This window comes from Cebidichthys violaceus, unplaced genomic scaffold, assembly GCF_023349555.1.
Source record: "Cebidichthys violaceus isolate CVI_PGR_0920_01 unplaced genomic scaffold, fCebVio1.0.p SCAF_6, whole genome shotgun sequence".
In the NCBI taxonomy this organism is placed as follows: domain Eukaryota; kingdom Metazoa; phylum Chordata; class Actinopteri; order Perciformes; family Stichaeidae; genus Cebidichthys; species Cebidichthys violaceus.
In genome coordinates this window covers 6598890-6620337 of record NW_027176816.1, presented here as the reverse complement: position 1 = coordinate 6620337, position 21448 = coordinate 6598890, and the positions used below count along the sequence as shown (strand labels likewise).

At 40.0% G+C, this 21448-nt stretch overlaps 2 protein-coding genes across 17 annotated transcripts in view; both read left to right on the top strand.

Annotated features, from left to right (window-relative positions):
• Positions 1 to 31: 31 nt before the first annotated feature.
• phf8 (PHD finger protein 8) lies at positions 32 to 10231 on the top strand. Of its 2 annotated transcripts, none has more exons than XM_068733161.1 (22): positions 32 to 203; positions 970 to 1257; positions 1455 to 1540; positions 1651 to 1771; positions 1968 to 2128; positions 2256 to 2397; positions 2618 to 2804; positions 2922 to 3084; positions 3187 to 3274; positions 3582 to 3688; positions 3802 to 3893; positions 4614 to 4703; positions 4831 to 5112; positions 5259 to 5341; positions 5443 to 5612; positions 5844 to 5929; positions 6792 to 6913; positions 7239 to 7570; positions 7693 to 7788; positions 7881 to 7990; positions 8092 to 8452; positions 8545 to 10231. In XM_068733161.1, the coding sequence occupies exons 2-22, from the start codon at positions 1160 to 1162 to the stop codon at positions 8631 to 8633; spliced, it is 3066 nt and encodes a 1021-aa protein (XP_068589262.1). In that variant the 5' UTR covers positions 32 to 203; positions 970 to 1159; the 3' UTR covers positions 8634 to 10231. The 2 variants fall into 2 exon arrangements, with proteins under 2 accessions (XP_068589262.1, XP_068589261.1); XM_068733160.1 differs by having other exon boundaries at positions 32 to 315.
• Positions 10232 to 10729: 498 nt separating this feature from the next.
• Positions 10730 to 21448, top strand: part of huwe1 (HECT, UBA and WWE domain containing E3 ubiquitin protein ligase 1) — a 46382-nt gene continuing 35663 nt past the window's right edge. For 12 of the 15 annotated variants that reach the window (XM_068733200.1, XM_068733199.1, XM_068733193.1 and 9 more), the window contains exons 1-4: positions 10730 to 10771; positions 13334 to 13403; positions 19786 to 19836; positions 20024 to 20093. In XM_068733200.1, coding sequence (XP_068589301.1) covers positions 20049 to 20093 — 45 coding nt within the window. In that variant the 5' untranslated portion in view covers positions 10730 to 10771; positions 13334 to 13403; positions 19786 to 19836; positions 20024 to 20048. Of the gene's footprint in view, positions 10772 to 13333; positions 13404 to 18386; positions 18425 to 18478; positions 18603 to 18978; positions 19071 to 19785; positions 19837 to 20023; positions 20094 to 21448 lie in introns of those variants that run through there. The other 3 variants (XM_068733189.1, XM_068733187.1, XM_068733188.1) reach the window with 3 other exon arrangements.

The window sequence follows — 21448 nt, the reverse complement described above, 5'->3', positions numbered from 1 at the left end:
TTGTTCTTTCAATAGCAGACAGCGACGAACGACCGTCTGACGCTACAGCCTTTGAAATGGCGTTGATGTAGTTCAATACGCCGTTATTTTGTAGTTATTGTGCTCGTTTTGGTTGCTTCATATTTAAGTTTTCTGGTCAAGTGTAAACTTCTGGACCTGGCCTCTATATTTGGGCATTACGGAATTCATAAACAAAAATTGTGGTAAAGCAAATTGTTTATAATTTACGTTGCATAATAAGGCCGCAGCTACCCCCGAGTTTGCGTAGGGATTACAACGGCTTTTGTATGCTTGGCCTGCCGCCGCTAGATTTCGGTGAGTTGCTAGCGTTAAATGTCGATGAAGATAACAAACGACACTTCTTTGTTTGGCTTAAATGTATCAGCTGTGTTGGATGCATGCGGTGTTTCCTTAATGTTTAAAAGCTAAATTAATTGCACCAGCTGTTTTCATTTTGTAAATTAAAGTTAACCTAAGCGGTTGGAAATGTGTTAACTTCATCGGTAGCTATTTTAGCTAACGTTAGCTTACTTGCTAAACACATTAGCTAGTGCTTTGCTAGCAATACAACATTCACGGGGCATAGCGTGTTTACAAACAGTGAGCTAACGTTACGATGGCCAGTTGGCTGCTGCTGTTAACAACTAGCATTAGTTAGGAGAAGCAAAATGTGTCTAATACAACATCTTAGAGTAAAATAAGAGAATTGTTGCCTCTCCAATTATGTAACGTTATTTGAAGAATGTGGAATAGTGATGCCCTTGTGATCATTGTTTTACTACCGAAACGACTTGTTTTGTCACCCAATTAAGTTAACGTTAGTCGCATCTCAGGTAGCATGAGTACCTAATGTGTTTCTCAGCACTTACATTACGGACCAATGAGCTTTCAATGTCAGTTAGTTGCATTAACGAAGTGTCTTATGGCAAGATTTTAATTTTTTTTCTCCTTTTTGTTATATTTCAACAGGTTTCCAAGTGAATCCCGGTGGACATGTGTATCAGTAAGGGGGAGCTGGGAGTGAAGTCAAATACAACAATAACATTACCCTTGCTAACGACACATAATTAATAAAGATTTTAGTTTGTTAAATAGTCCCTCCCCCTGAGTTAGATTTTGACGTTGGTTTAAAGCTTATTCCCCCCCCCACACACTCAATATGGCATCTGTGCCACTCTACTGCTTGTGTCGCCTTCCATATGATGTGACACGCTTCATGATCGAGTGTGACATTTGTCAAGACTGGTTCCATGGAAGGTAGGTCATTTTCAGATCAAACTGCGTTTATCATATTGTTGTCACTGTGCAATTAGATTAAGATATTACGAGTCAATTATGATGTGGTTATATCTGTTGTCTTAGTTGTATGTTTCCTCTGTATTTGACCCATCACAGTTCATTCAGCTATCCTTTCTACACATTCTCTATTTGATATAAGAATGTTTTCTGTGTAGCTGTGTTGGAGTGGAGGAGGACAAAGCAGCTGAGATTGACCTGTATCACTGCCCCAACTGTCAGGTCACCCATGGGCCATCTGTCAGTAAGTTACCATTCTTTTAGTACACCTTTCTTAAATTTTTATGATCTTATTGGTTTACTTTTACATAAAAACGGGTGTTGATCTGTTTTCTCTGCCTCTCCTTTTCTTAGTGCGTAAACGCCGTGGAGGCAATAAGCAGACAGATGCTGCTCCAGTAAGAGATCCAAGTCGGCCTGTTAAGACAGGCAGCCCTCAGTTTGTTAGGGAGCTACGGAGCCGCACTTTTCCAGGGTTAGTCACAAGTTTAAACATATATTTTATTTATTTATGTTTTTTTACTGACCATCCTCCAACTGTTTCTGCTCTTATGTTGGTTGGAGAGCCTGTGCCCTCCTGTAACATAATTGTTAAGCACTCTGTTTTGAATATTTTCTCCCAGTGATCACAATCAAAACGTGTGCATATGTACGTTTGTGTCCTATGACAGTGCGGATGAAGTCCTGCTAAAGCCGTCTGGGGCCCAGCTGACCGTTGAGTTTCTGGAAGAGCATTCGTTCAGTGTTCCTGTCATGGTGCTGAGGCGCGATGGCCTAGGCATGACCCTTCCTCCAGCGTCATTCAATGTCAGCGATGTAGAGCACTACATCGGTAAAGTTTTTACTACTTAATTCAAATATATGGATCTGCACTGATTTATGTTAATATTTTAAGGCTAATGTGTATTAGGGACATTCAGGTTAGTTTTCTCAAACTTTGTCTTTTCTTTTCTTTGCAGGTTCAGACAAACAGATTGACGTGATTGATGTGTCTCGCCAATGTGACCTGAAGATGCGTTTGGGAGACTTTGTTGAATACTACAACAGCCCCAACAGAGACAAAGTGCTCAATGTCATCAGCCTGGAGTTCTCTGAGACCAGGTACACAAAGATAGATACTTCACTGACCATTCAGTTTGCCATTATGAAGCAGTGTCTTGTTACACAAGTATATTGTTTACTTCTCTATCTATTCAGTTGCTCTAAAAAACAAAACAAAGAAATGGAAATTCATCATTTGAGTGAAGTTGTGTTGTTACAGGTTAGTTAGTTTTGAAGTAATGTTTTTCAAGACTAAAGATTATCGCTGGACTTGTTTAAGGCTCTCAAACCTGGTGGAGACTCCAAAGATTGTGAGGAAACTATCATGGGTGGAAAACCTCTGGCCTGAAGAGTCTGTGTTTGAACGCCCTAATGTGCAGAAGTACTGCCTAATGGGAGTGAAGGACAGCTACACAGACTTCCACATTGACTTTGGAGGCACTTCAGTATGGTACCATGTCCTGAGGGTGAGAACCAAAATGATTTCAGTCCTGTTTGGGTAGTTTCATTTACACTGATTGCAAAACATTTTTTTCTTTTCAAATTTTTTTTTTTAAAGAGCTTGTCTCTCTATGTCTATTCAGGGCGAGAAAATCTTCTACCTAATTTCCCCCACTGCAGCCAACTTGGCACTTTTTGAGCGGTGGAGTTCCTCATCCAACCAGAATGAGATGTTCTTTGGAGACCAAGTTGATATGTGTTACAGGTGCTCTGTCAAACAAGGAAACACCTTGTTTATTCCAACAGGTGAGCTGTGAGACTTCTGTTCAGGGTTTTAGCAGAGTTGTGATACTCAAACAAGTCTGAATCAAATCATGTTTACACTTTTGTCATTTGTGTTTCTTCCAGGATGGATTCATGCCGTGCTGACTCCAGTGGACTGCGTCGCCTTCGGAGGAAACTTCTTGCATAGTCTTAACATTGACATGCAGCTACGGTGAGTTTCCTCAGGACTGTTTCCATGTCAAGTCCATGTCACCTCTTTGTGGCCATTTTTCACTGAAATGTGCTGCATTTGAGACAGACAATTGCCTTTTTGGTGTTCTCTCCAACATCATATTGTCATTTGCTTGATCTTTATGACTCTTTAGACAAACTCAAACATAAATGCTCCAAAGGAACTTTTAGCCCTTAGACTGTTGTCGAATGTTGTTCCTCACTTCTAGTTCCTATTGCTAAATCTGCAAGTTTGTGGCAATAACCACTAATGTCTGACTTTCCCTGTGCTGTGATATCATTTTTAGGGCATATGAAATAGAGAAGAGATTGAGCACAGCAGACTTGTTCAGTTTTCCCAACTTTGAGACTGTGTGCTGGTATGTTGGAAAGCACCTTCTTGATACCTTCAGAGGTGAGGGACTTCAATGAATTTCAAAACATCCATGTCGTGGGAACTACTTGAGTGGCCTGTGTTTACTGTATGTCATTTTGACATTATTAACCCTGTGCTATTCTGTTTCACAGGTTTGAGAGAAAACCGCAGACATCCTGCCACCTACCTGGTTCACGGAGCTAAGGCCTTGAACAACGCCTTCCGCACCTGGACCCGTAAAGAGGTTGGCAAAATCTTATCTTTTCCTTTTTGTATATCACTCTTTCCTCTTTTTCCTCAATGTTTCATTACTTAGTTTATTTTCCTCCATAACTCATTTTGAAATAGGCATGCTCAGATTTGAATCAGTCTGCATTCAAGCTCCAACGTTATCATTATATCTTAATGTAAATCATCACATAAATGCATTTGATTTGAAAAATGGGTAATGCACATTTTTCATCTCGAAAGGCAACATTGAATTGTAACATTATTGGCATTTTGGTAAATATGCTTATTCACTTTCTGGCTGAGAATGAGAACATTATTACCACGCTCATATCCGTCCGTTAAATATGAAGCAGCAGGTTAGCTTAGTTTACCACAAATAATTCCTTCTAAAGCTCACTAATTTGTTTGTTTGATGAGTATAGAAATGATACGTTTTACAGGGGCTTATTTGACTGACTGTTTTTCATTTCACACAATCAAGCTATAACATGTTAATTAGTGAGCTTTGGAAGTGTTGGTAGGCAGATTTTGTTACCATTTCTCTGAGCCGCACTAACTGTTTCTTGTTTCCAGTCTTTGTGCTAAGCTAACAGGCTGTTGGCTGTAGCTTCAGCAAACGGATATGAGAATGATTTTGAACTTAATTAAAAATGCCTGGTTTTGTTCACCATAATATTAGATATAACTGCAAAATATTGTGTGAGATGACTGGTCGTTGTCTTCCTACGCTCAGGCTTTAGCAGATCATGAAGTGGAGATTCCAGAAACCATCAATACTCAGACACTAGTGAAGGACCTGGCCAAGGAGATCCGTCTGGTTGAGGTTAGTGGTAGAATAATTGAAAGTTTGTGCATGTTTTTAGCTTTGTTTTGAATTTGTGAATGTGTTTATAGAAATATTATTATAACTTTATAGTTTTTACTCACTAGACAGATCTTTCTCTCGATAGGACATCTTCCAGCAAAACATTGGCCGCCCTGGACCTCAGTTTCCTGGTTCTCCACTCTCCAAAACTCCTCTGACCACCTCTCAGAATTCAGGACGCCCCCCTGGAAAGAAGAAAGGACCCAAGCCCAAGGAGACGATGGGGGGTCTCGGGCCCCCAGGAACCAAGAAGAAGGGTCAGAAGGGGCTACTTAAGGCAGAAGCAGGAGAACTTGATCTCATTGAGATCCACACTAAACATACACTCAAAAAATGTCAACATGGAAAGTCCAAAAACAAGAACAAGGTACGCCATTTGCAGACAGAAACGTCCTCAAATGCTTTTGAAATTGAACAAATTCATGATGGCAATGGGAATGCTTATCCAGTATTTTTTTTTTGTTTCACTGTTTCATCCTCATATTTTCTTACAATTAATTTCTGTCTTTCCAGCTGGAGTTGCCTTTAGATGAGTTTGAAGGGAAGCTGAATAAAAGCAAACTGAAACTTGTGCTGACCAATGGAAAACTCAAAGGGTAAGACGCTTTGCAGCCATTTGGTGTGTTTCTATTACTCTTTGTGATCTTCTGGTCTTCTAAAGGTTTTGGTTCTTACCTGCTGATCCTTTTGGTTTTAGTAAGAAGGACGGCAGCAGTAATGGTGCAGGAAGGGCGGGAAAGTACAAACATCTGGCCATGGAGGGATCCAGTCTGTCTGACTTGGAGTCCGAGGACGAGCTGCAGATTGACGAGACCCCTCCGCCACGACGCAAGCCTGCAGGACCGAGCAAGAAAAAGAAACTAAGTGGTGAGAATTTGACTTTAAACAAGAGTTTTATGAATGCTTAAATAAATGTTGAAGCTTTTGTGGGGGCATATATTTTTAAAATTTGCTTACCCACCAGTAAAGTGGATGTGAGATCAGCATAGCTATTTAAACACTCCAGAGTGTTTGCTAGATGTAGAGCCTAATATTAAGTAGTTAGATTACAGTAGCATGGTAGTTTTAAAACCACACTGTGTTCAAATTGTCTTTCAGGTCTTCCGAGGAAGCTGCCCAGAGCCAAACCCTGCTCTGACCCCAATCGCATCCGGGAGCCAGGAGAGGTAGACTTTGACATTGAGGTGAGATTTTTATGGATACACCAATCACATTTTCTGTAGCCAGTTGTGCCATCTTTAAGCTGTACTAGCCTGTATCAGCAAATCAGTCAGTCTCAAAGACAAGGATACAGCTGGACAGAATCTGTGATTGTGACTACATTATGGCTTTGAGTTTAGATTTGTTTTGCATTTCATACCAAACATACCAGGTTCTACTTCTGAGCTTAGCATCTATCTAGTCACAGCTCATCACAGATTATGTTAGTTACATTGTTGTTGGTGTTAATTCAATAACTCCAGCGACAACAGTACATGTTTAAGACTTTACTCAAAACGTATGCTCGACATCAACAACAATGGCTACACGTCTTCCGTTCCTCTAGAACTAGCTACGTTACACACATGCGCGCTGGTTAACTCAGGACTTAACAGTTGGTTGCTTGTATTCACTTTACATTTATGTTTTTCATTGAGTCAACATAGACTCTTTCCTCTGTCCTAACGAAATAAAGTGTACTGCTTTACTAAATTATATTCATTTAGCAGACGCTTTTATCCAAAGCGACTTACAATTCAGTATCTATATACACACCGTAGACACAGCTACGGGAGCAATTTTGGGGTTGCTCAAGGACACACTGACATGAGACTAGGAGGAGACTAGAAGGAGACTAGGATCGAACCGCAGACCCTCTTATTGAAAGGCGGCCCTGCTCTCCACTTAGCCACGGTCATCCCATGGTGATAAACTATAGAAATGTGACTCGAATGAAAGACTATTTACACGTTTATTATGACACATGTCAGGCATTATCCACCAGAATTTATTTTTTACAGCACTAGTTCAATACTAACAATAGCATGTTTATGCATGTGGCTTCAGGAGGATTACACCACAGATGAAGAAGCACTAGCCGCCCACAGGGTAAAGAGTGGCGCAGGGGGAATTCTGGACTTATTGAAGGCCAGCAAGCAAGTGGCAGGCTTGGACTCTGCAACACTCAGGTTAGATCTCCTTGATCACAAGTGAATCTTTTATTATTATCTTTATTGAACACTCAAATTCAGGAAGAGTCTGTGATGGTATTTTAGAAGTTCCTCTGTGTTTGAAGCTATATATTTGAAGCACACTTCCTTAGCTTTGGGTACCTGCGACAAGAGCAATAGTTTAGAATACAAGTTTGAATAAATGCCTCACTGTGTTGTTGCAATAATCCAATAACCTTTGAAACTTTTGTAGTTCACATATTTTCAATGGCTCTGATACTATGCTATGTTTAGGAGGTTATTTTTGAGATGCTGAGTGATTGCTCAACTCTGTCCTTCTCAGTGAGGAAGCCCCAGCCTCTCCCAGTACTCGTGATGCCATACAGGGTATGCTATCCATGGCCAACCCCCCTTCCTCGTCCTCGTCTTCCTCCTCTTCATCTCCCCTATCCATTTCTGGAGGCCTGACAGAGGGATTAGGGGTGGTCAAGGAAAAGGGTGGCAGGGCTGTATGGGTGACTGGAGGGGTCAAAAAGACAAGAACTCCTGAGAAGAAACCTGTCATCCAGCGGCCGGGGAAACGGCCAATCAAACGGCCAGCCCGTCACATCAGTGACGAGGACAGTCCAGATGAGCAAGAGACTCTGGGAACCTGTTTTAAAGATTCAGAATATGGTGAGCGAGCAATCCACTCAATGACTAAAACCTGCTGCCGTGCAAATCAATGATAGACAGAGCACTCACGTTTTCATTGGTCAAGCTGATGGTTAATTATGGTAATCAATTCTTTGTTTAAGTTTACCCGTCTTTGGAGTCTGATGAGGAGGACCGTGCTAACAAGGCTAAGATGAAGCGGAAGAAAAACTGGGATGACACACCTTGGAGCCCAAAAGGTACCTGGCTTGAACATATTGGCTAAGATGGAACTTAGTGCTTTTTTAGCTTTGTGAGAGTTGATCTCTTAAGAATGTATTTTAATTTATAGCCAGGGTGATGCCCACCCTACCTAAACAGGACCGACCAGCCAGGGAAGGTGCTCGAGTCGCATCTGTAGAAACTGGACTTGCCGCAGCTGCTGCCAAGCTGGCACAACAAGTGAGTTGAGAAACAAAGCTTATTGGTCTTTTGAAGTATGTGCCCAGTGAATAATGTGGAGTAGAGGAAATTACTTTTGATTCTTTTTTATTATAAACTAGGAGCAGCAAAAGCCTGCAAGAAGGAAGTACACCAAAAAGCAGCGTCCTCCAGCTCCTGTAGCCCCCCCACCCCCTGTTCAGACTGAGCCAGCCCCACCCTCACCACCACCTGCTCCAGAGACTGCACCAGACTTCAGCCCAGACAGGAGGATGGATTATTACTCTGCAAGTCTGCTGGACCACGAATACACTGCAGGGCCAGGACCATTTGGCCCTGGAGGCCCTAGAGGCAGTGGAGCCATGGCCCCTGGTGTATTCCTCACTTCACGCCGACCCTCACTCTCTCCACAGAACAGCAGCTCTCACTCTGCTACATCCCCTGCAGGTTTAGCCAGCCAAGGCACAACAGGAGTTGGCCAAGGTAAGCATAAATGTAAAGCATTGACAGCATAATTTCATATCTCTGTGGTGGCATATTTTCTCATGTATTTTCCCCTTTCACTTTTATTTTAGGGAAACGTCCAAAGAAAGGACTTGCAACTGCAAAACAGAGACTTGGAAAAATATTGAAAATACATCGTAATGGCAAACTTCTCTTGTGAGAGATGTTGGAAAAGTTGCTGAAAACTTAAAAGTGGGAATGAAGAAAAAGGCTTTTGTGAAGTAGGTCTTAAAGAAATAGAGATAGTGATCTATATTTTGTATTCTATATAAATGTGTTTTCTGTTTTCAGCTGTTAATGAACCTCACTATATCTTGTCTTGTACACCATTTACTCTGCCCATTTATCCATATCTGCTAAAAAGGTATTTCAGAGGCATATGTGTAAAGAAATGGTAAGTACCTCATTATGATCACGTACCATTTGACGTCGGCAATTGGAAATTGTGACGCACATTTCAAAATGTAGGTGGACATAGATTAAACTAGCGTGATCAATTTACAAAACCCAATTGTTTCTTTTATTTAGGTAATCTTTAGTGGTTCTACTTATGCAAAGACATGCTGTCCATCATAAATTTAAAAAAGGGAAGGAAAAACAACACATTTTCTAGTCGGGTAAAAATGTAATGCTTTGTTTTTTTACATCTTAAAACACTTTTTGGATGATTACAGGATCTCAATCTTGACACAAAATAAACAGTTGTGCAAAAATTCAGTGTGTGCAAATAGCCAGCAGCACCTACAATGCTACATGCATAAGTTATTTTTGAGGGATTTGCCATGATGTCTGTACAACTCATTTTCCTCCATAAACTGTAGCTCTACACATGAAGTTCAAAGCACTCAACTGATGCCAAGAGTAACATCATACAGTTCTATTTATTGTGATCATATTTATTTTAACATCTCTCAGCTTGTTTTAACATGGTATGCTTTACCACGTCATCGTCTTGGTCCCTACTTTAATTATTTTCAACCACTTAATACCTGTACAAAGATTGTATTCATTGCTTTGTTAGATTTTTTTTTTTCTACAGTTTGTTGTCATTGTAAATATTTGTAATATTTGTAATTTATATAGCTACATTGGAAGAGCAGAAAAACTTTATGCGATGAAGAGACTAGTTTCCTGCCATAATTTGTACCCCAAGTTTTGGCAGCATTCTTGGGCCAGATCTAGATCTTTACACGGAATGCATTGGTTCTAAAATGTCAGCGGAAGTGTAGATTTAACTGTGTGAGAACATTGTGAAGGTGCAGGACATGAGTTGATATGTAAATATATGTTGTAATTTAAGTTCTTTTATAGTTCAAAAACTTTGAAATCTTTCTTAACATACCTTGTACATGATACATTGCTCTATTTGGAAAATATCTGAAATAGTTTTTTTTATATTTGTACGCAGTTATTGTCTTGCTGCTTAGTTTGTCATGTTGTCTTGTCAGTGTAATAGTGAAAATGTTCTGGAAAAAATGCCCTTGTTTAATTTCTTCCATTAAGTTTTTTTTTTATTAACTATTGTTGATATTCACTCTTGTGTTGGTGTGTACTGTGTGTTTTCAACATGATGTGTTTCAATACGACCTGGAAAAGATAAAATATACATTGGGCAAAATTTATTTTTTCTGTTGATTTTATTTTAGGACGACCAAATCAGTATCTACTGTCTATCTACTACTACTACTACTACTACTACTTTCTAATCTACTGGAGAACTTGGTTTTCATTGCAGTTACCCACAAGTGGGATTAAGGTAATTATTGGAATATATTGGAAAGTTGTCATTAAGACATTTATTATTGTTGTATTAATAAACATATCAACACTTAATGATTTTCCTTCAAATGAAAGTACAATTTGATATAATTAAGCCACTTTAGATTCTCCTTGAATTAGTGGTGCTTAGAGTTTTTCCTGTTTTTTTTATTGTTGTACAAACTAGTGTACAATTACTTTCACATTTATACACATATTTCCGATGCTCAATTTAACCAGTCCAAGTAGGGGTTAAAAGCATTTGTTATGAAAAAAAGGTCTTTATTTCCTAACTGTCAGTGAGATTGCATACATTTTCATATTAAAATATATTTCATAAAACTCCGCTGTGCTTTCGTGCGCACATCTAATCAGAAGGTTGAGGTTGTAAATACCTGTAATACGGCCGTATGCCCTCTTTCAGACACTGGGTTACAAGGGAGTGCCCTGGGTACACGCAGCAGCAGGTATTCTCGCGAGATCCAAATTGCCCTACCACTCTAGAGCAAGATGGAGAGGCAAATGTAACACGCATTCGAGGTAAGCAGAAAGAATAATTCCACAGTATTGCCATGGGTTTTAGCTAACTGGTGGCATACATTTATCTTCCTTAATAACTGCAATCGATGTTTCACTACCGTCACTCTGATACGAGACTACAAAACTAGTCTATATTACGGCTAAACTATGGATCCTCTGCTACGTAAACCGCCATTTTTAATTTAGCCATGATCCCACTGATAGAGCATTGTGCGGAGCTCACACTGCTAGCTAGCTAGTTAGCTCGCGCGAAACCCGCAAACATACACGCCACACGCAGACATACTCGTGTTTACGGTGTGTGGGTATGTGCCTCTCTGTTCAACTTAAAGTCTAACTGATATCCCCGTTCAATGGATACTCCCGTTCCTCGGGAATGATGATACAATTAACCGGTGAGAGTCAAAATGTGTGTCGGGTTACAGATTTGACTTTTCGTAATCTGCTAGCGTAAACGTTAGCCGTTAGAGCTGAAGTAACTAACGTTAGCCTGAACTGCTAGTGAACACTTAGCTAACGTCACCTAACTAGCGTTAGCCGTTAACTTTGCTAACGTTTGCGCCACCATTGACTTAACCGTAACTGCGTAACGTTCGGTAGCTACTTCAATTGTATTGGCAGACAATGTGAGTGGATTTTACACGGTTACAACTAACCTAACGTTTGCTTACTGGGGAGTGATAAACGAGTTGGTGGTATTGTATAGTATTGTTGTGTAGTTAACTAATGGTACACAAACTAAGGCACTATCCACGGCCATTAATGTCACTGTATTGTATGATGTAGACGATCAAACCAGTTCACAACGTCAGTGTTAACGTTAATGCAGCGTTGTTGATCATAGAACGTTGGGATATGTCGTAAATTAAATTAAGTGATAGGGAAGCATAGCACTGTCAAATAGACTTACAGCCACTTACGCAGATCATATTTACATGTCTTTGAAGGTAAGCTGTGATGGCTTTGCGTTAACACAGCCACAATTATTTTAATGTAAACTTCATAAAGTGAACATGTCAGCACCCCGTTTGGTCCTTGTCGTCATCTCAATTAGTGACCATAGAGGTGACTAGGTTTTTATTTGTCATTGTACGACAGGGTTGCACAATGACATTTAGACAAACTATATTATATGTGGAGGATGAGTTAAGTAGTCTCACAGCCAGAGAAAAGAAGCTGTTTTGAAGTCTTGTGGTTTGGTAGCTGATACTTTTGCATCTTTTTCCAGCGAGGTGAACAGGTTGTGACTGGGGCAGGTTTTGTCTTTTTAATATCCCTGTAGCTCTTCGCAGGCTCCTCTTCTCACCAATATCACTGATGCTCGGTAGATGTGTGCCAATGATGTTCTGGGCGGTTTTAAATCGCGTGCTGTAGAGCTGCGCTGTGCCGTACACAGCCAATGCCACTTAGTAATGTTGGCAGTCAGGATGCTTTCTATTGCTCCTCTGTAAAAGTTAACCAGAACTTGGGACAGGAATTTTGCCTCCTTACGTTTCCTTAAGAAATACAGCCGTTTATTAGTGTGTGATGACCATGTTGTTTGTGATGCTGATTCCCATCAAACTTAAAGCTGCTAACTTGCTCCATTGATGTAGACAGGGGTGTGCATTTTCACCTCCTTTTTCCCCCCTCAAATCAACAATTGGCTTCTTGGTTTTACTGACATTGAGCAGGTTGTTCTCTGAGCACCACTCTCCAAGGATGTTGATTTCTTCTCTATATGAAGTCTCGTTGGTGTTTGTAATCCAGCGGATGACGGTAGTGTCATCTGCAAATGTCACAACAGAGTTGTCTTCATGTTTGTGATGACTTGACAACAAGAGGAGTGGACTTGTTGCTGAGAGTGCTGCACTGATTTATTCTGTAAACAATGGCTGAGTTTATTAATTCATACCAGTCCTTGGTAGCTGGCACACTGAAGTTGATCTTCTGGTGACCATAGGCTAACTTTAAAGCTCAGGCAGCTGATAAGTGGACCTGAAAATTTACGAGCATATACAACAAATTTGGGGCACCTTAATTAACTTGCATAGAGTCATACTACATATGTTGTGATTTTAATTCTAGATTTGAAAGAAGGTAGTCGCATGCTTGTAGCCAAGATGCAAAAAAAGATTTAAAAAATGTACCAGCTTTTATACATGTCAGCCTTCTTCAGGGTATTGAGGGGATATTATTCAATTATTTAAGTTCCAGACAATTTAGTGATAGTGTTGACCTACAATTCAGAATGCATGTTGTATCAAATGAAGCAGTTGGTCATTTATAATGATACATGCAGACTATTAGAATTGGTTTTATTGTCCTAACTAAGGCATGTGCATGCATAGCAAATGCAAGTCTGAGTTGGGCTTTGAATGTGTCAATGGCAGGAAAAAGCCAAACAGTTAAAATACAGTTTTAATTTAAACATAAGGAAAAATTGCTGAACCGTATGTAACTGATGACAAGACAACATTTAGCAGTTTTAATAGAGCTCTGCTTCCCACTGTCAGTAAAAGTGCCAATAATCAAGCTGCTTGATTTTTCTTTCATATCTGATTTGATTGTTTGTGTTTCCAGATTGTTATAAGAAACTGAAAAGCAAGCCAAGAATGAGACTGGTGGAGTCATTGAACCGAAGCTGTTTCTGGTATGTAATGCTGGCTATTTTACTAGATTGACAAAAACTGTTCTGGTGAAACGCATACGGTGAAACATATATATATATATATATATATATATATATATATATATACACACACACACATACATGCATGCATGCATGCATAAATGCATACATACACCGTGATTTGCCATCTATCTGCTTCCAAGCCTTTACCCCCTTACAAAATAAGTAAACTACTAGTTTTTCCACACAGGAAGTAGCAGTGAATTGAGGTATATAAATTGTTTTGTTCAGTAAACTGCCTTACGTTATTTAAATTCCTTAATAATAATGAAGGTTTTTGTAGCTTCTTAGGGACATTTCATTGTTGAATATTATACGCAACAAGTAACAAAGAAACAATCTGAAAAAGATTATTATTTTTTACAGAAACACAACTATTATCCCTAAATAATCATAAATCTTGCAAATCAAGTCATTTTAAATAACATTATATTTTAGTCTTTAAAAAAAAAATGCATCTAATGCCAATTTTTTTTATTGATAAGCCAATATCGGTTAATATTGCAACATTGTCTCTTAACACCAAGGCAGTCATTCCTTGACATAATCCATAGCTGTATTGAGTGGGTTAACATCTTTTGTAATGTATCTAATGATAAAGCAAGGAATCTTTGTCTGTGTCCTTCGCATATCTTGAAAATCTGGTGCAATTTAGACACGCAGCACGTTGAGTATTAATATAGTGTTCTGTGTAGTGTTGGGGCTTCGGAGTCCAGCTTGTCGTCCTCACCGGGCAGATCGCAGCTCAATGGGTGCTTTTCAATATGATAACTTATGCTTCCTCACGTTCTTGTTACTTGAGGAAATTGTTCGGTCTGCAATCATGGAGGATCTTCCGATCAATTGACTGTCCCTTGAAGGGACGAGGGCAGAGGAGGCTTCTAGAAGAGAGAGCAAGGAAAAGCCAGTCTTTTTGGCACATAAGAGGCGTGCCACACAGCTGGAATAATTTCAACCCAGGCAGGACTCTACAAATGTAGCTGTATTCATAGGTTGCAGTCATTTAAGATGATCAAATGCACGTTCAAACTTTCTGCCATTTTGTCATTTGTGTAGCGCTTTGTAACCGTGGCTAAGTGGCGAGCAGGGCTGCCTTTCAATCAGAGGGTCGGCGGTTCAAATCCCGGCTCCCTCCTGCTCCGCTAGTCATGTGTCCTTGAGCAAGACACTTAACCCCAAAATTGCTCCCGTAGCTGTGCCTACGGTGTGTCGATAGATACTGAATTGTAAGTCGCTTTGGATAAAAGCGTCGCCGAAATGACTGTAATGTAATGTATGTCACATTGTCAATTGAATTACCGTATTTTCCGCACTATAAGGCGCACCGGATTATAAGGCGCACCTTCAATGAATGGCCTATTTTAGAACTGTTTTTATATATAGGGCGCACCGGATTATAAGGCGCATAGAATAGAAGCTACTACAGTCAAACGTTTGACTGGGGTTGCGTTATGCATCCACTAGATGGAGCTGTGCTAAAGGGAATGTCAACAAAACAGTCAGATAAATCATTCAGTCAAACTTTATTGATTTTTGATTTCATTCACAATACGGTAACTTAAACGTAGAGGGGAACTTTTCCCTGATTCAGTAAACACGTAAAAGAAACAGTCTGATACCACTAAATCAAACGTTAGTGCATTCACAATATAGTAACTCTCGAGCGGTGTTTACCGCTATTACTTCGGCGACGCCCCTGACTACGGTAGCCGTAATGCTGCAAGCGGTGCGGCTTTGTAGTTTACCAGTCGTACTGAAACATTTTGACAGAGCGCCGTGTACAACCAGTATGGATCAACCAATTGATCCATATATAAGGCGCTCCGGATTACAAGGCGCACTGTCGTTTTTTGAGAAAATTAAAGGCTTTTAAGTGCGGAAAATACGGTAATAGTCAATATTTCGGTTTTCATGACCACATTTATACTCATCTGACAGAAATTGTAAAAAGGTCATAAAATGCAGCACCAACTAAAGGACGGATGATGCAGCTGTGCCACACATCCTATTTAATTGACGTCTCCTTGAAATGACGTCGGCGAGGCACGGGTGTCATTTAGTTAAAGGATCAGGGCCTCAGTTCCTCTCATCCTTGCGTCTCTTCCTCGTCTTCCTCCGCGAGCAAAGGAATCAAGGACACATGCTAGCATTTTGAAAAGAACCCATTGACTGCAGTTCACTTTACAGTCAAATTATTCTTCATTTTGGAGTCAACATGAGCAGATAGCCAACTGGAAGCAGAATCGAACCAGAGTGTATTTCACTGGTGTGACTGAGTAAGATGGGACTTGGGTGTGTTTCCCCCTTGAGTAAGACTGTATTTTCCTGGTGTATGACACAATATAAACTTATAACACTAATAACTTTACTGCCAGCAAAATACCTCCGCTACTTAAATTCTCTGCTCTACGTTATAACCTCGCCGGCGGATCTGAGGTTGTGGCTGGGAGCTTTTCGGAAAGGTATAAAGGGGCGAGGTTGTGAAGGGCTTTGTATGTAATGAGGAGAATTTTGAACTGTATACTTTGCTGTATGGGGAGCCAGTAGAGGTTTTGAAGGATTGGGGTGATGTGGTCTCTGGTGTGGGAGTGGGAGAGCAGACGGGCAGCTGCGTTTTGGATGTATTGTAGTTTGTTGATTTGGTGAAAGTGCCGTACAGGATGCTGTTGCAGTAGTTGAGAAGAGAGGAGATGAAGGCATGGATGAGCGAGGGGCGTAGACAGGCGGTGCTTTTGATATGAAAGAAGACAATTTTTGTGATGTGATTGACGTGGCATTCGAAGAGGAGGGTTTGATCGAAAATGATACCACGGTTATGGATATGTGTGGAAGCAGGAACATTGGGGCCATCAATGCAGAGGGAGAAGTTGTGGTGGTATTTGTTAAGTGATTTGGGGCCGATGATGAGGATTTCAGATTTGTCACTTTTGAGTTTGAGAAAGTTGGCTTACATCCAGGTCTTAATGTCTTTGAGGCAATTGGTGAAGGTGGATTTGGTGGCGATGTAGAGCTGGGTGTCGGCATAGCAGTGGAAATGGAGACCATGGTGGGAAATGGAGACCATGGTGGCATATGAAGAGGATGGGACAGAGTACCGAACTTTTGGGGACACCTTGAGAGACAAGGGGCTGGGTCGGACTTGAATTTATTGATACTAATGAACTGTTCGCGGTTAGAGAGGTACGCTTTTATGTTATACTGCAGGGCAGGTACTGTTCTGGTAACATTTGTTTTAGTTTTCATAACAGGGTCATATATTCAATAGCCAATTCAATAACAGTTTGTCATTTCAATAATCTAGTGACAAACATTACTTCTCTCATTAGTAATAATACATTGACTTAAGACTTAAAATGACAATGCTTCTGTAATAACTAGGGATGCACCGATCCACGTTTTTCACTTCCGATACGGATACAGATATCTGAGGTTTAGTATCGGCCGATACCGATCTAATAGAGAAAAACAGTGCTGAATCGATTTAAAAAACGCAGCCGACGCTACGCGCCCCCAGGTTGTCCATCGCTTTTCTCATGTTGCTGGCGTTGTCCCTCAGAATCACGTGGATTTTGCTCAACGGAATTTGCCACTTGTCAAACATTTCCTTCAGGCTAGCTGCTATCGCTTCGCTGGTGTGCGACCCACGAAAGTTTGTTGCATTTAATATTGCACTGTGTGGCACAAAAGTTTCATCCAGCCAGTGTGCTGTTAAACTTAAAAGTGACACAGGGGAAACGTCGGAGCTCCAGATGTCTGTCGTGAAGCTTATCGATTTGACATCTTTTATCTCCTTCAATATGTGTTTGCACACTTTACCGTGCAGTTCAGGTAGCGCCGTCTCCGACAAATATTTTCGGCTTACCATGTCGTAGCGTGGTTCCAGGTGGTTAACTAGCAGCCGGAATCCCTTATCCCCGACAACTGAGAGCGGCTGCCCGGTTCCAGATGGCTGATCCTTTCGCTCGCTCCATTTTGAAAACAATCTATGCGGCCAGTTCGCTAGCGCATGACGTTACGCAGAGCACAACGCATATAATTGGACTGAATAGATTTGCCTTTATGGATCGGTCACATTGTCACCGATACCCGATCTAGAATTTTTTCCTATATCGGGACCGATACAGATATTGATATCGGATCGGTGCATCTCTAGTAATAACATTGCTGATTCAATTATCCTAACAATTTCTAATTATGCCCCAAAAAAAGGACTTAATTGCATTGAACATTTAAGAGGACAGATGTTGCTCTTGTATTTGTATGTAGATTAATCAGGCTGGCTGATAGATAATGAATCAAGCAAAATTGCTCTGGTACATATGTTAACCGTGAAATATTTATCTACTGAACTAACTGAAGAATTATCAGCATTTAATTTAATCGGTGAGTGGTGAGCTTTAATCGGCTGACGTTAAAAGAAACTAGGGTGCTAAATTTCTCTTTGTTTCATTGTTAGCTGGTTTAGTCATAACCAAATGTAATCCTGATTTTGTAAAATATGGTCTCAAAATGTTCTCTCTTTAGTATTTATGCATGAATAATGCAGCTGTGATACGTTGTTTCAATCCATCAGTATTTTTGGTTCACTATTCACAATCAAGAATGCATGTGACAGTTGTGTACCGGATGGATTTAGATGAAAATTACATAAAAGATCATGTAGTCATATTCATCATTAATCTAGTGTTTTCGGTCGTTTGCTGTGGATGTTGTCATTTGGAGACCTCTGTTGATATTGAATGTTAAGGATCGCATACAATATTCAGGTAATGCGTTACACATAGGGTCGATGGACTTATATTAACATGCACCCCATCGATAAACAGTGGCCACTCAGTCCGTGCCGGAACGTTACTCACTTTTTGCACACTACCCAGAGTCATGATGACTGTGCCAATGGCTAGTGCCTATGTGCTATGGAAACAAGCGCGGATACTCTGAAAATATAAAGCAGCGGACGGATGAACACATTTCTTTACAGAGTATGTAGCTGGTAGTCAATTTGCCAGAACGAACACTGAAAGCCAAACTCGCAGTGTCACGTTAGACCCTTCCGGCAATGATTCAGCGAGTTATTACGCGTTTCTGCTTGCTATTCAACTAACGGTAGCTAGCTTGCTAGCTAGCGCGTGCTACGACCATCTAGCCGAGGAAACCCGGGTAAGAGCCGTAACTAAGTAACACTACCGGGTTCATCGTACTTGACTAACAACCATTTCAGTGTCGCTGATCACCGAGCGGTGTTTACAGTTTCGTTTTTACTTAAGAGTGGCGATGTTGCGGGAGTGGGGAGTGCGGGCTTCCTTTGCGGCCTACGCAGCCCCGACCTAAATTAGTCAAGAGTCGGGTCAGGACAGCATGGTGGATTTGTTAGATCAGAATTGACAGCTCTGGCACAGATGGCTAACATTGCTTGATTTTTGGCTATCTACATTTTATATGTTTGACGTTGATTACACATATGACTTGTTTGTGACTTGGCTGTCTTTTTTTTTTGGTCGGGTGGTATTCAAATGCTTTAAAGTATTTCAAAAAAGGATCGTTTGCTAACGCCACCGGTAGCTCACAGCTAGCTGGTCACGGGCTAACATAAACTCCGTAGCAAACGTTTACTGACCAATTTCTTCGGTACGTTGATCTTCCCACTGTCTTGTTTTGCCAGACGTGTTGTCAACCAGTCACCAAGCAAACCTATGTTGTTTGTGACTAGTAACTACAGTCCAACGTGTGTGTAATGACTTGATAACAATAGGTAAATAACGTTATGCTGTTAGCCAGGGTGACGTTAGCTAGTTGGCTGTAACTTAAAGCGTCAAGTCACTCTAGTTGATACATCTGTTTTATTGAGCTATCACTGGAATAAGAGTGAAGTACAAGAAACGTTAGACAAACGCTGTAGGACGTTAAGGGCCCAGCCTGATTTAATTAACTTTGTGTGGTATGTTGCTAGTTAGCCACTAGCTATTGATCCGCCTCAGTCTGCTTTGTGGTGTTCAGACCTTGCTAACTTAATCAGATTTTGTATAATTATCAAATTTGAATTAATAATTATAATGTAGTATTGTTATTAATATTATTATTGATAATAATCAGTCATTTGTGATCTGCAACATATATTTAAAGGGAATACCCATATCCACTACCCTTTCTTATTAGTAGAGTGCTTTGAAAAAAATGAATTAATTGGAATTGACTGACTTCTGTATGTGTGTATACATACGTATGCTACGGATGAGATAATCCTTTCGATTGATGAGTCTTTTAAACTATTGTACATGTTTTTATAATGTGGTATATGGGACACTGTTTATAGTTTCATTTATTTTTTTATATCATTTTACAGATAACGTGACTGGAACATGCTGTTAAGTGGGTACTGCCAAATTCATTCTCTGTAAGTACAATTCACGTTGTTTACACATCTAGAGTTATCAACTCTAAATCTGAATGTCTCATTGGTTTTTACAATTTTTAGAAGTTTAAATCAATATTTGGCTTGTTTACAAATTATGTAAATAACACATTGAAATTCAGTGTCACATTTTTTTTTTCTTCTGATGTACATGGAAATTTCTCAACAGGAGCATCAAATAGAGATTATCAACAATGAAGGTAGACCGAAGCAAGTTAAAGAAAACTCCTACAGAAGCTGTGAGTATGCTTAGAGCTGTTTGTGTGGCCATTCCTAGCCTCACCATCATTTCAATAGAGTTGGGATACCCAAGCCAAGCTTTACTAAGACCAAATGTGATGGGAAGCTATAATGGGGGCACAATCCAAAGGATTTTCTATATAACAGAGTTTAGTAAAAGATTTTGCATACTATATGGTGAAGGTTTGATATTTGCATTAACAGCAGTAGACACCCGTCACCTGCATCTCTTCATGTAACCAGTCAACTGTGGCTGCTTCTTTTACCATTCCTCCTTTTCCAGATGATGTGCTGAACAATAAAGCACTAAAAACTAGACATGCACCAATTGATTGGCTGCTGATTGAAATGGCCATAATCTGTGACTTGGTAATTGGTTAAATAGATCAGATTTTTTGCTGGAAACATTTACACATATGCACACTGCGACACAGACAGTAACGTCACAGCCAAACACACAAGATGTTATCGTTGTGAAAGTTTCTCGGCGCGAATGAAAAAGATTTAAAATTTGCTTTTTTTAACCGTAAAACATTGGAACAACTAACTTAAGCAGTCACTTTATCATATTGTAATTCATTCCCATATGTGCTGCCAAGAGCACAGGGTCTTTCCCTAGCGCAGTCCTGCTTATAACAGCTAAAGAGCTATCGTTAACAGAGGTTGCATTATGCTGCTGTCAAGCGCTATACTGTAAAATTGATTATTGGGCAAAGGTAAATTATGTGTTCAAATGTAATCTTGTAAATTCTAGTTTATGGTGAGAAAGGAAGGGAAGGGAAATGTTTTCACAGCAATATAAAATGGATATTACAGGGGATTATGACCTGTATTACTTCCTAACACTAAATGTAGCTCTAATTTATAATTAAAACTACTATTGTCAGGATTTTTTAAATCAAAGCAAGTATTTAAACTATACAATAATTTGATTGTGTCTTAATGCAAATAACCACTATAGATGACAATAACAAAGCATTTTCTATGGTGTACAATGACATCCTGAAGTTGGTCTGCAGCCCTGCTGTCAATTATAGTTCTTAGAAAGAAATCAGAATCAGCTTTACTGGCCATGTACGCATACGCATACAAGGAATTTGACTCCGTTTTTTTCAGCAAATCAGAATCGGTAGGTCAGATTTATAATGAAAAAAAAGGCAATCTATGCTGAAGGCAAGGATTATGCAGTCAGTTGTTAACCTTGGTGACAATAAGGTTGCACTTCCTATTTGTGCTTCACAATTAAAGTCATAGCAGTGGTATGCATTTAAGCAGCAGCAGGACATTTTCGCTGTGGCTAGCAGTAACACAGCTCTTACACGTCTGAGATTATGTGAAATGAGAACAAATCCCA

What these genes read in the sequence shown, in the direction of transcription:
- phf8 (XM_068733161.1), top strand. Translation starts at nt 1,160, where the DNA reads ATGGCATCTGTGCCACTCTACTGCTTGTGTCGCCTTCCATATGATGTG. An exon ending in CACCCATGGGCCATCTGTCA is followed by an intron (nt 1,541 to 1,650) that starts GTAAGTTACCAT and finishes TCCTTTTCTTAG; the next exon opens with TGCGTAAACGCCGTGGAGGC. An exon ending in CGGAGCCGCACTTTTCCAGG is followed by an intron (nt 1,772 to 1,967) that starts GTTAGTCACAAG and finishes GTCCTATGACAG; the next exon opens with TGCGGATGAAGTCCTGCTAA.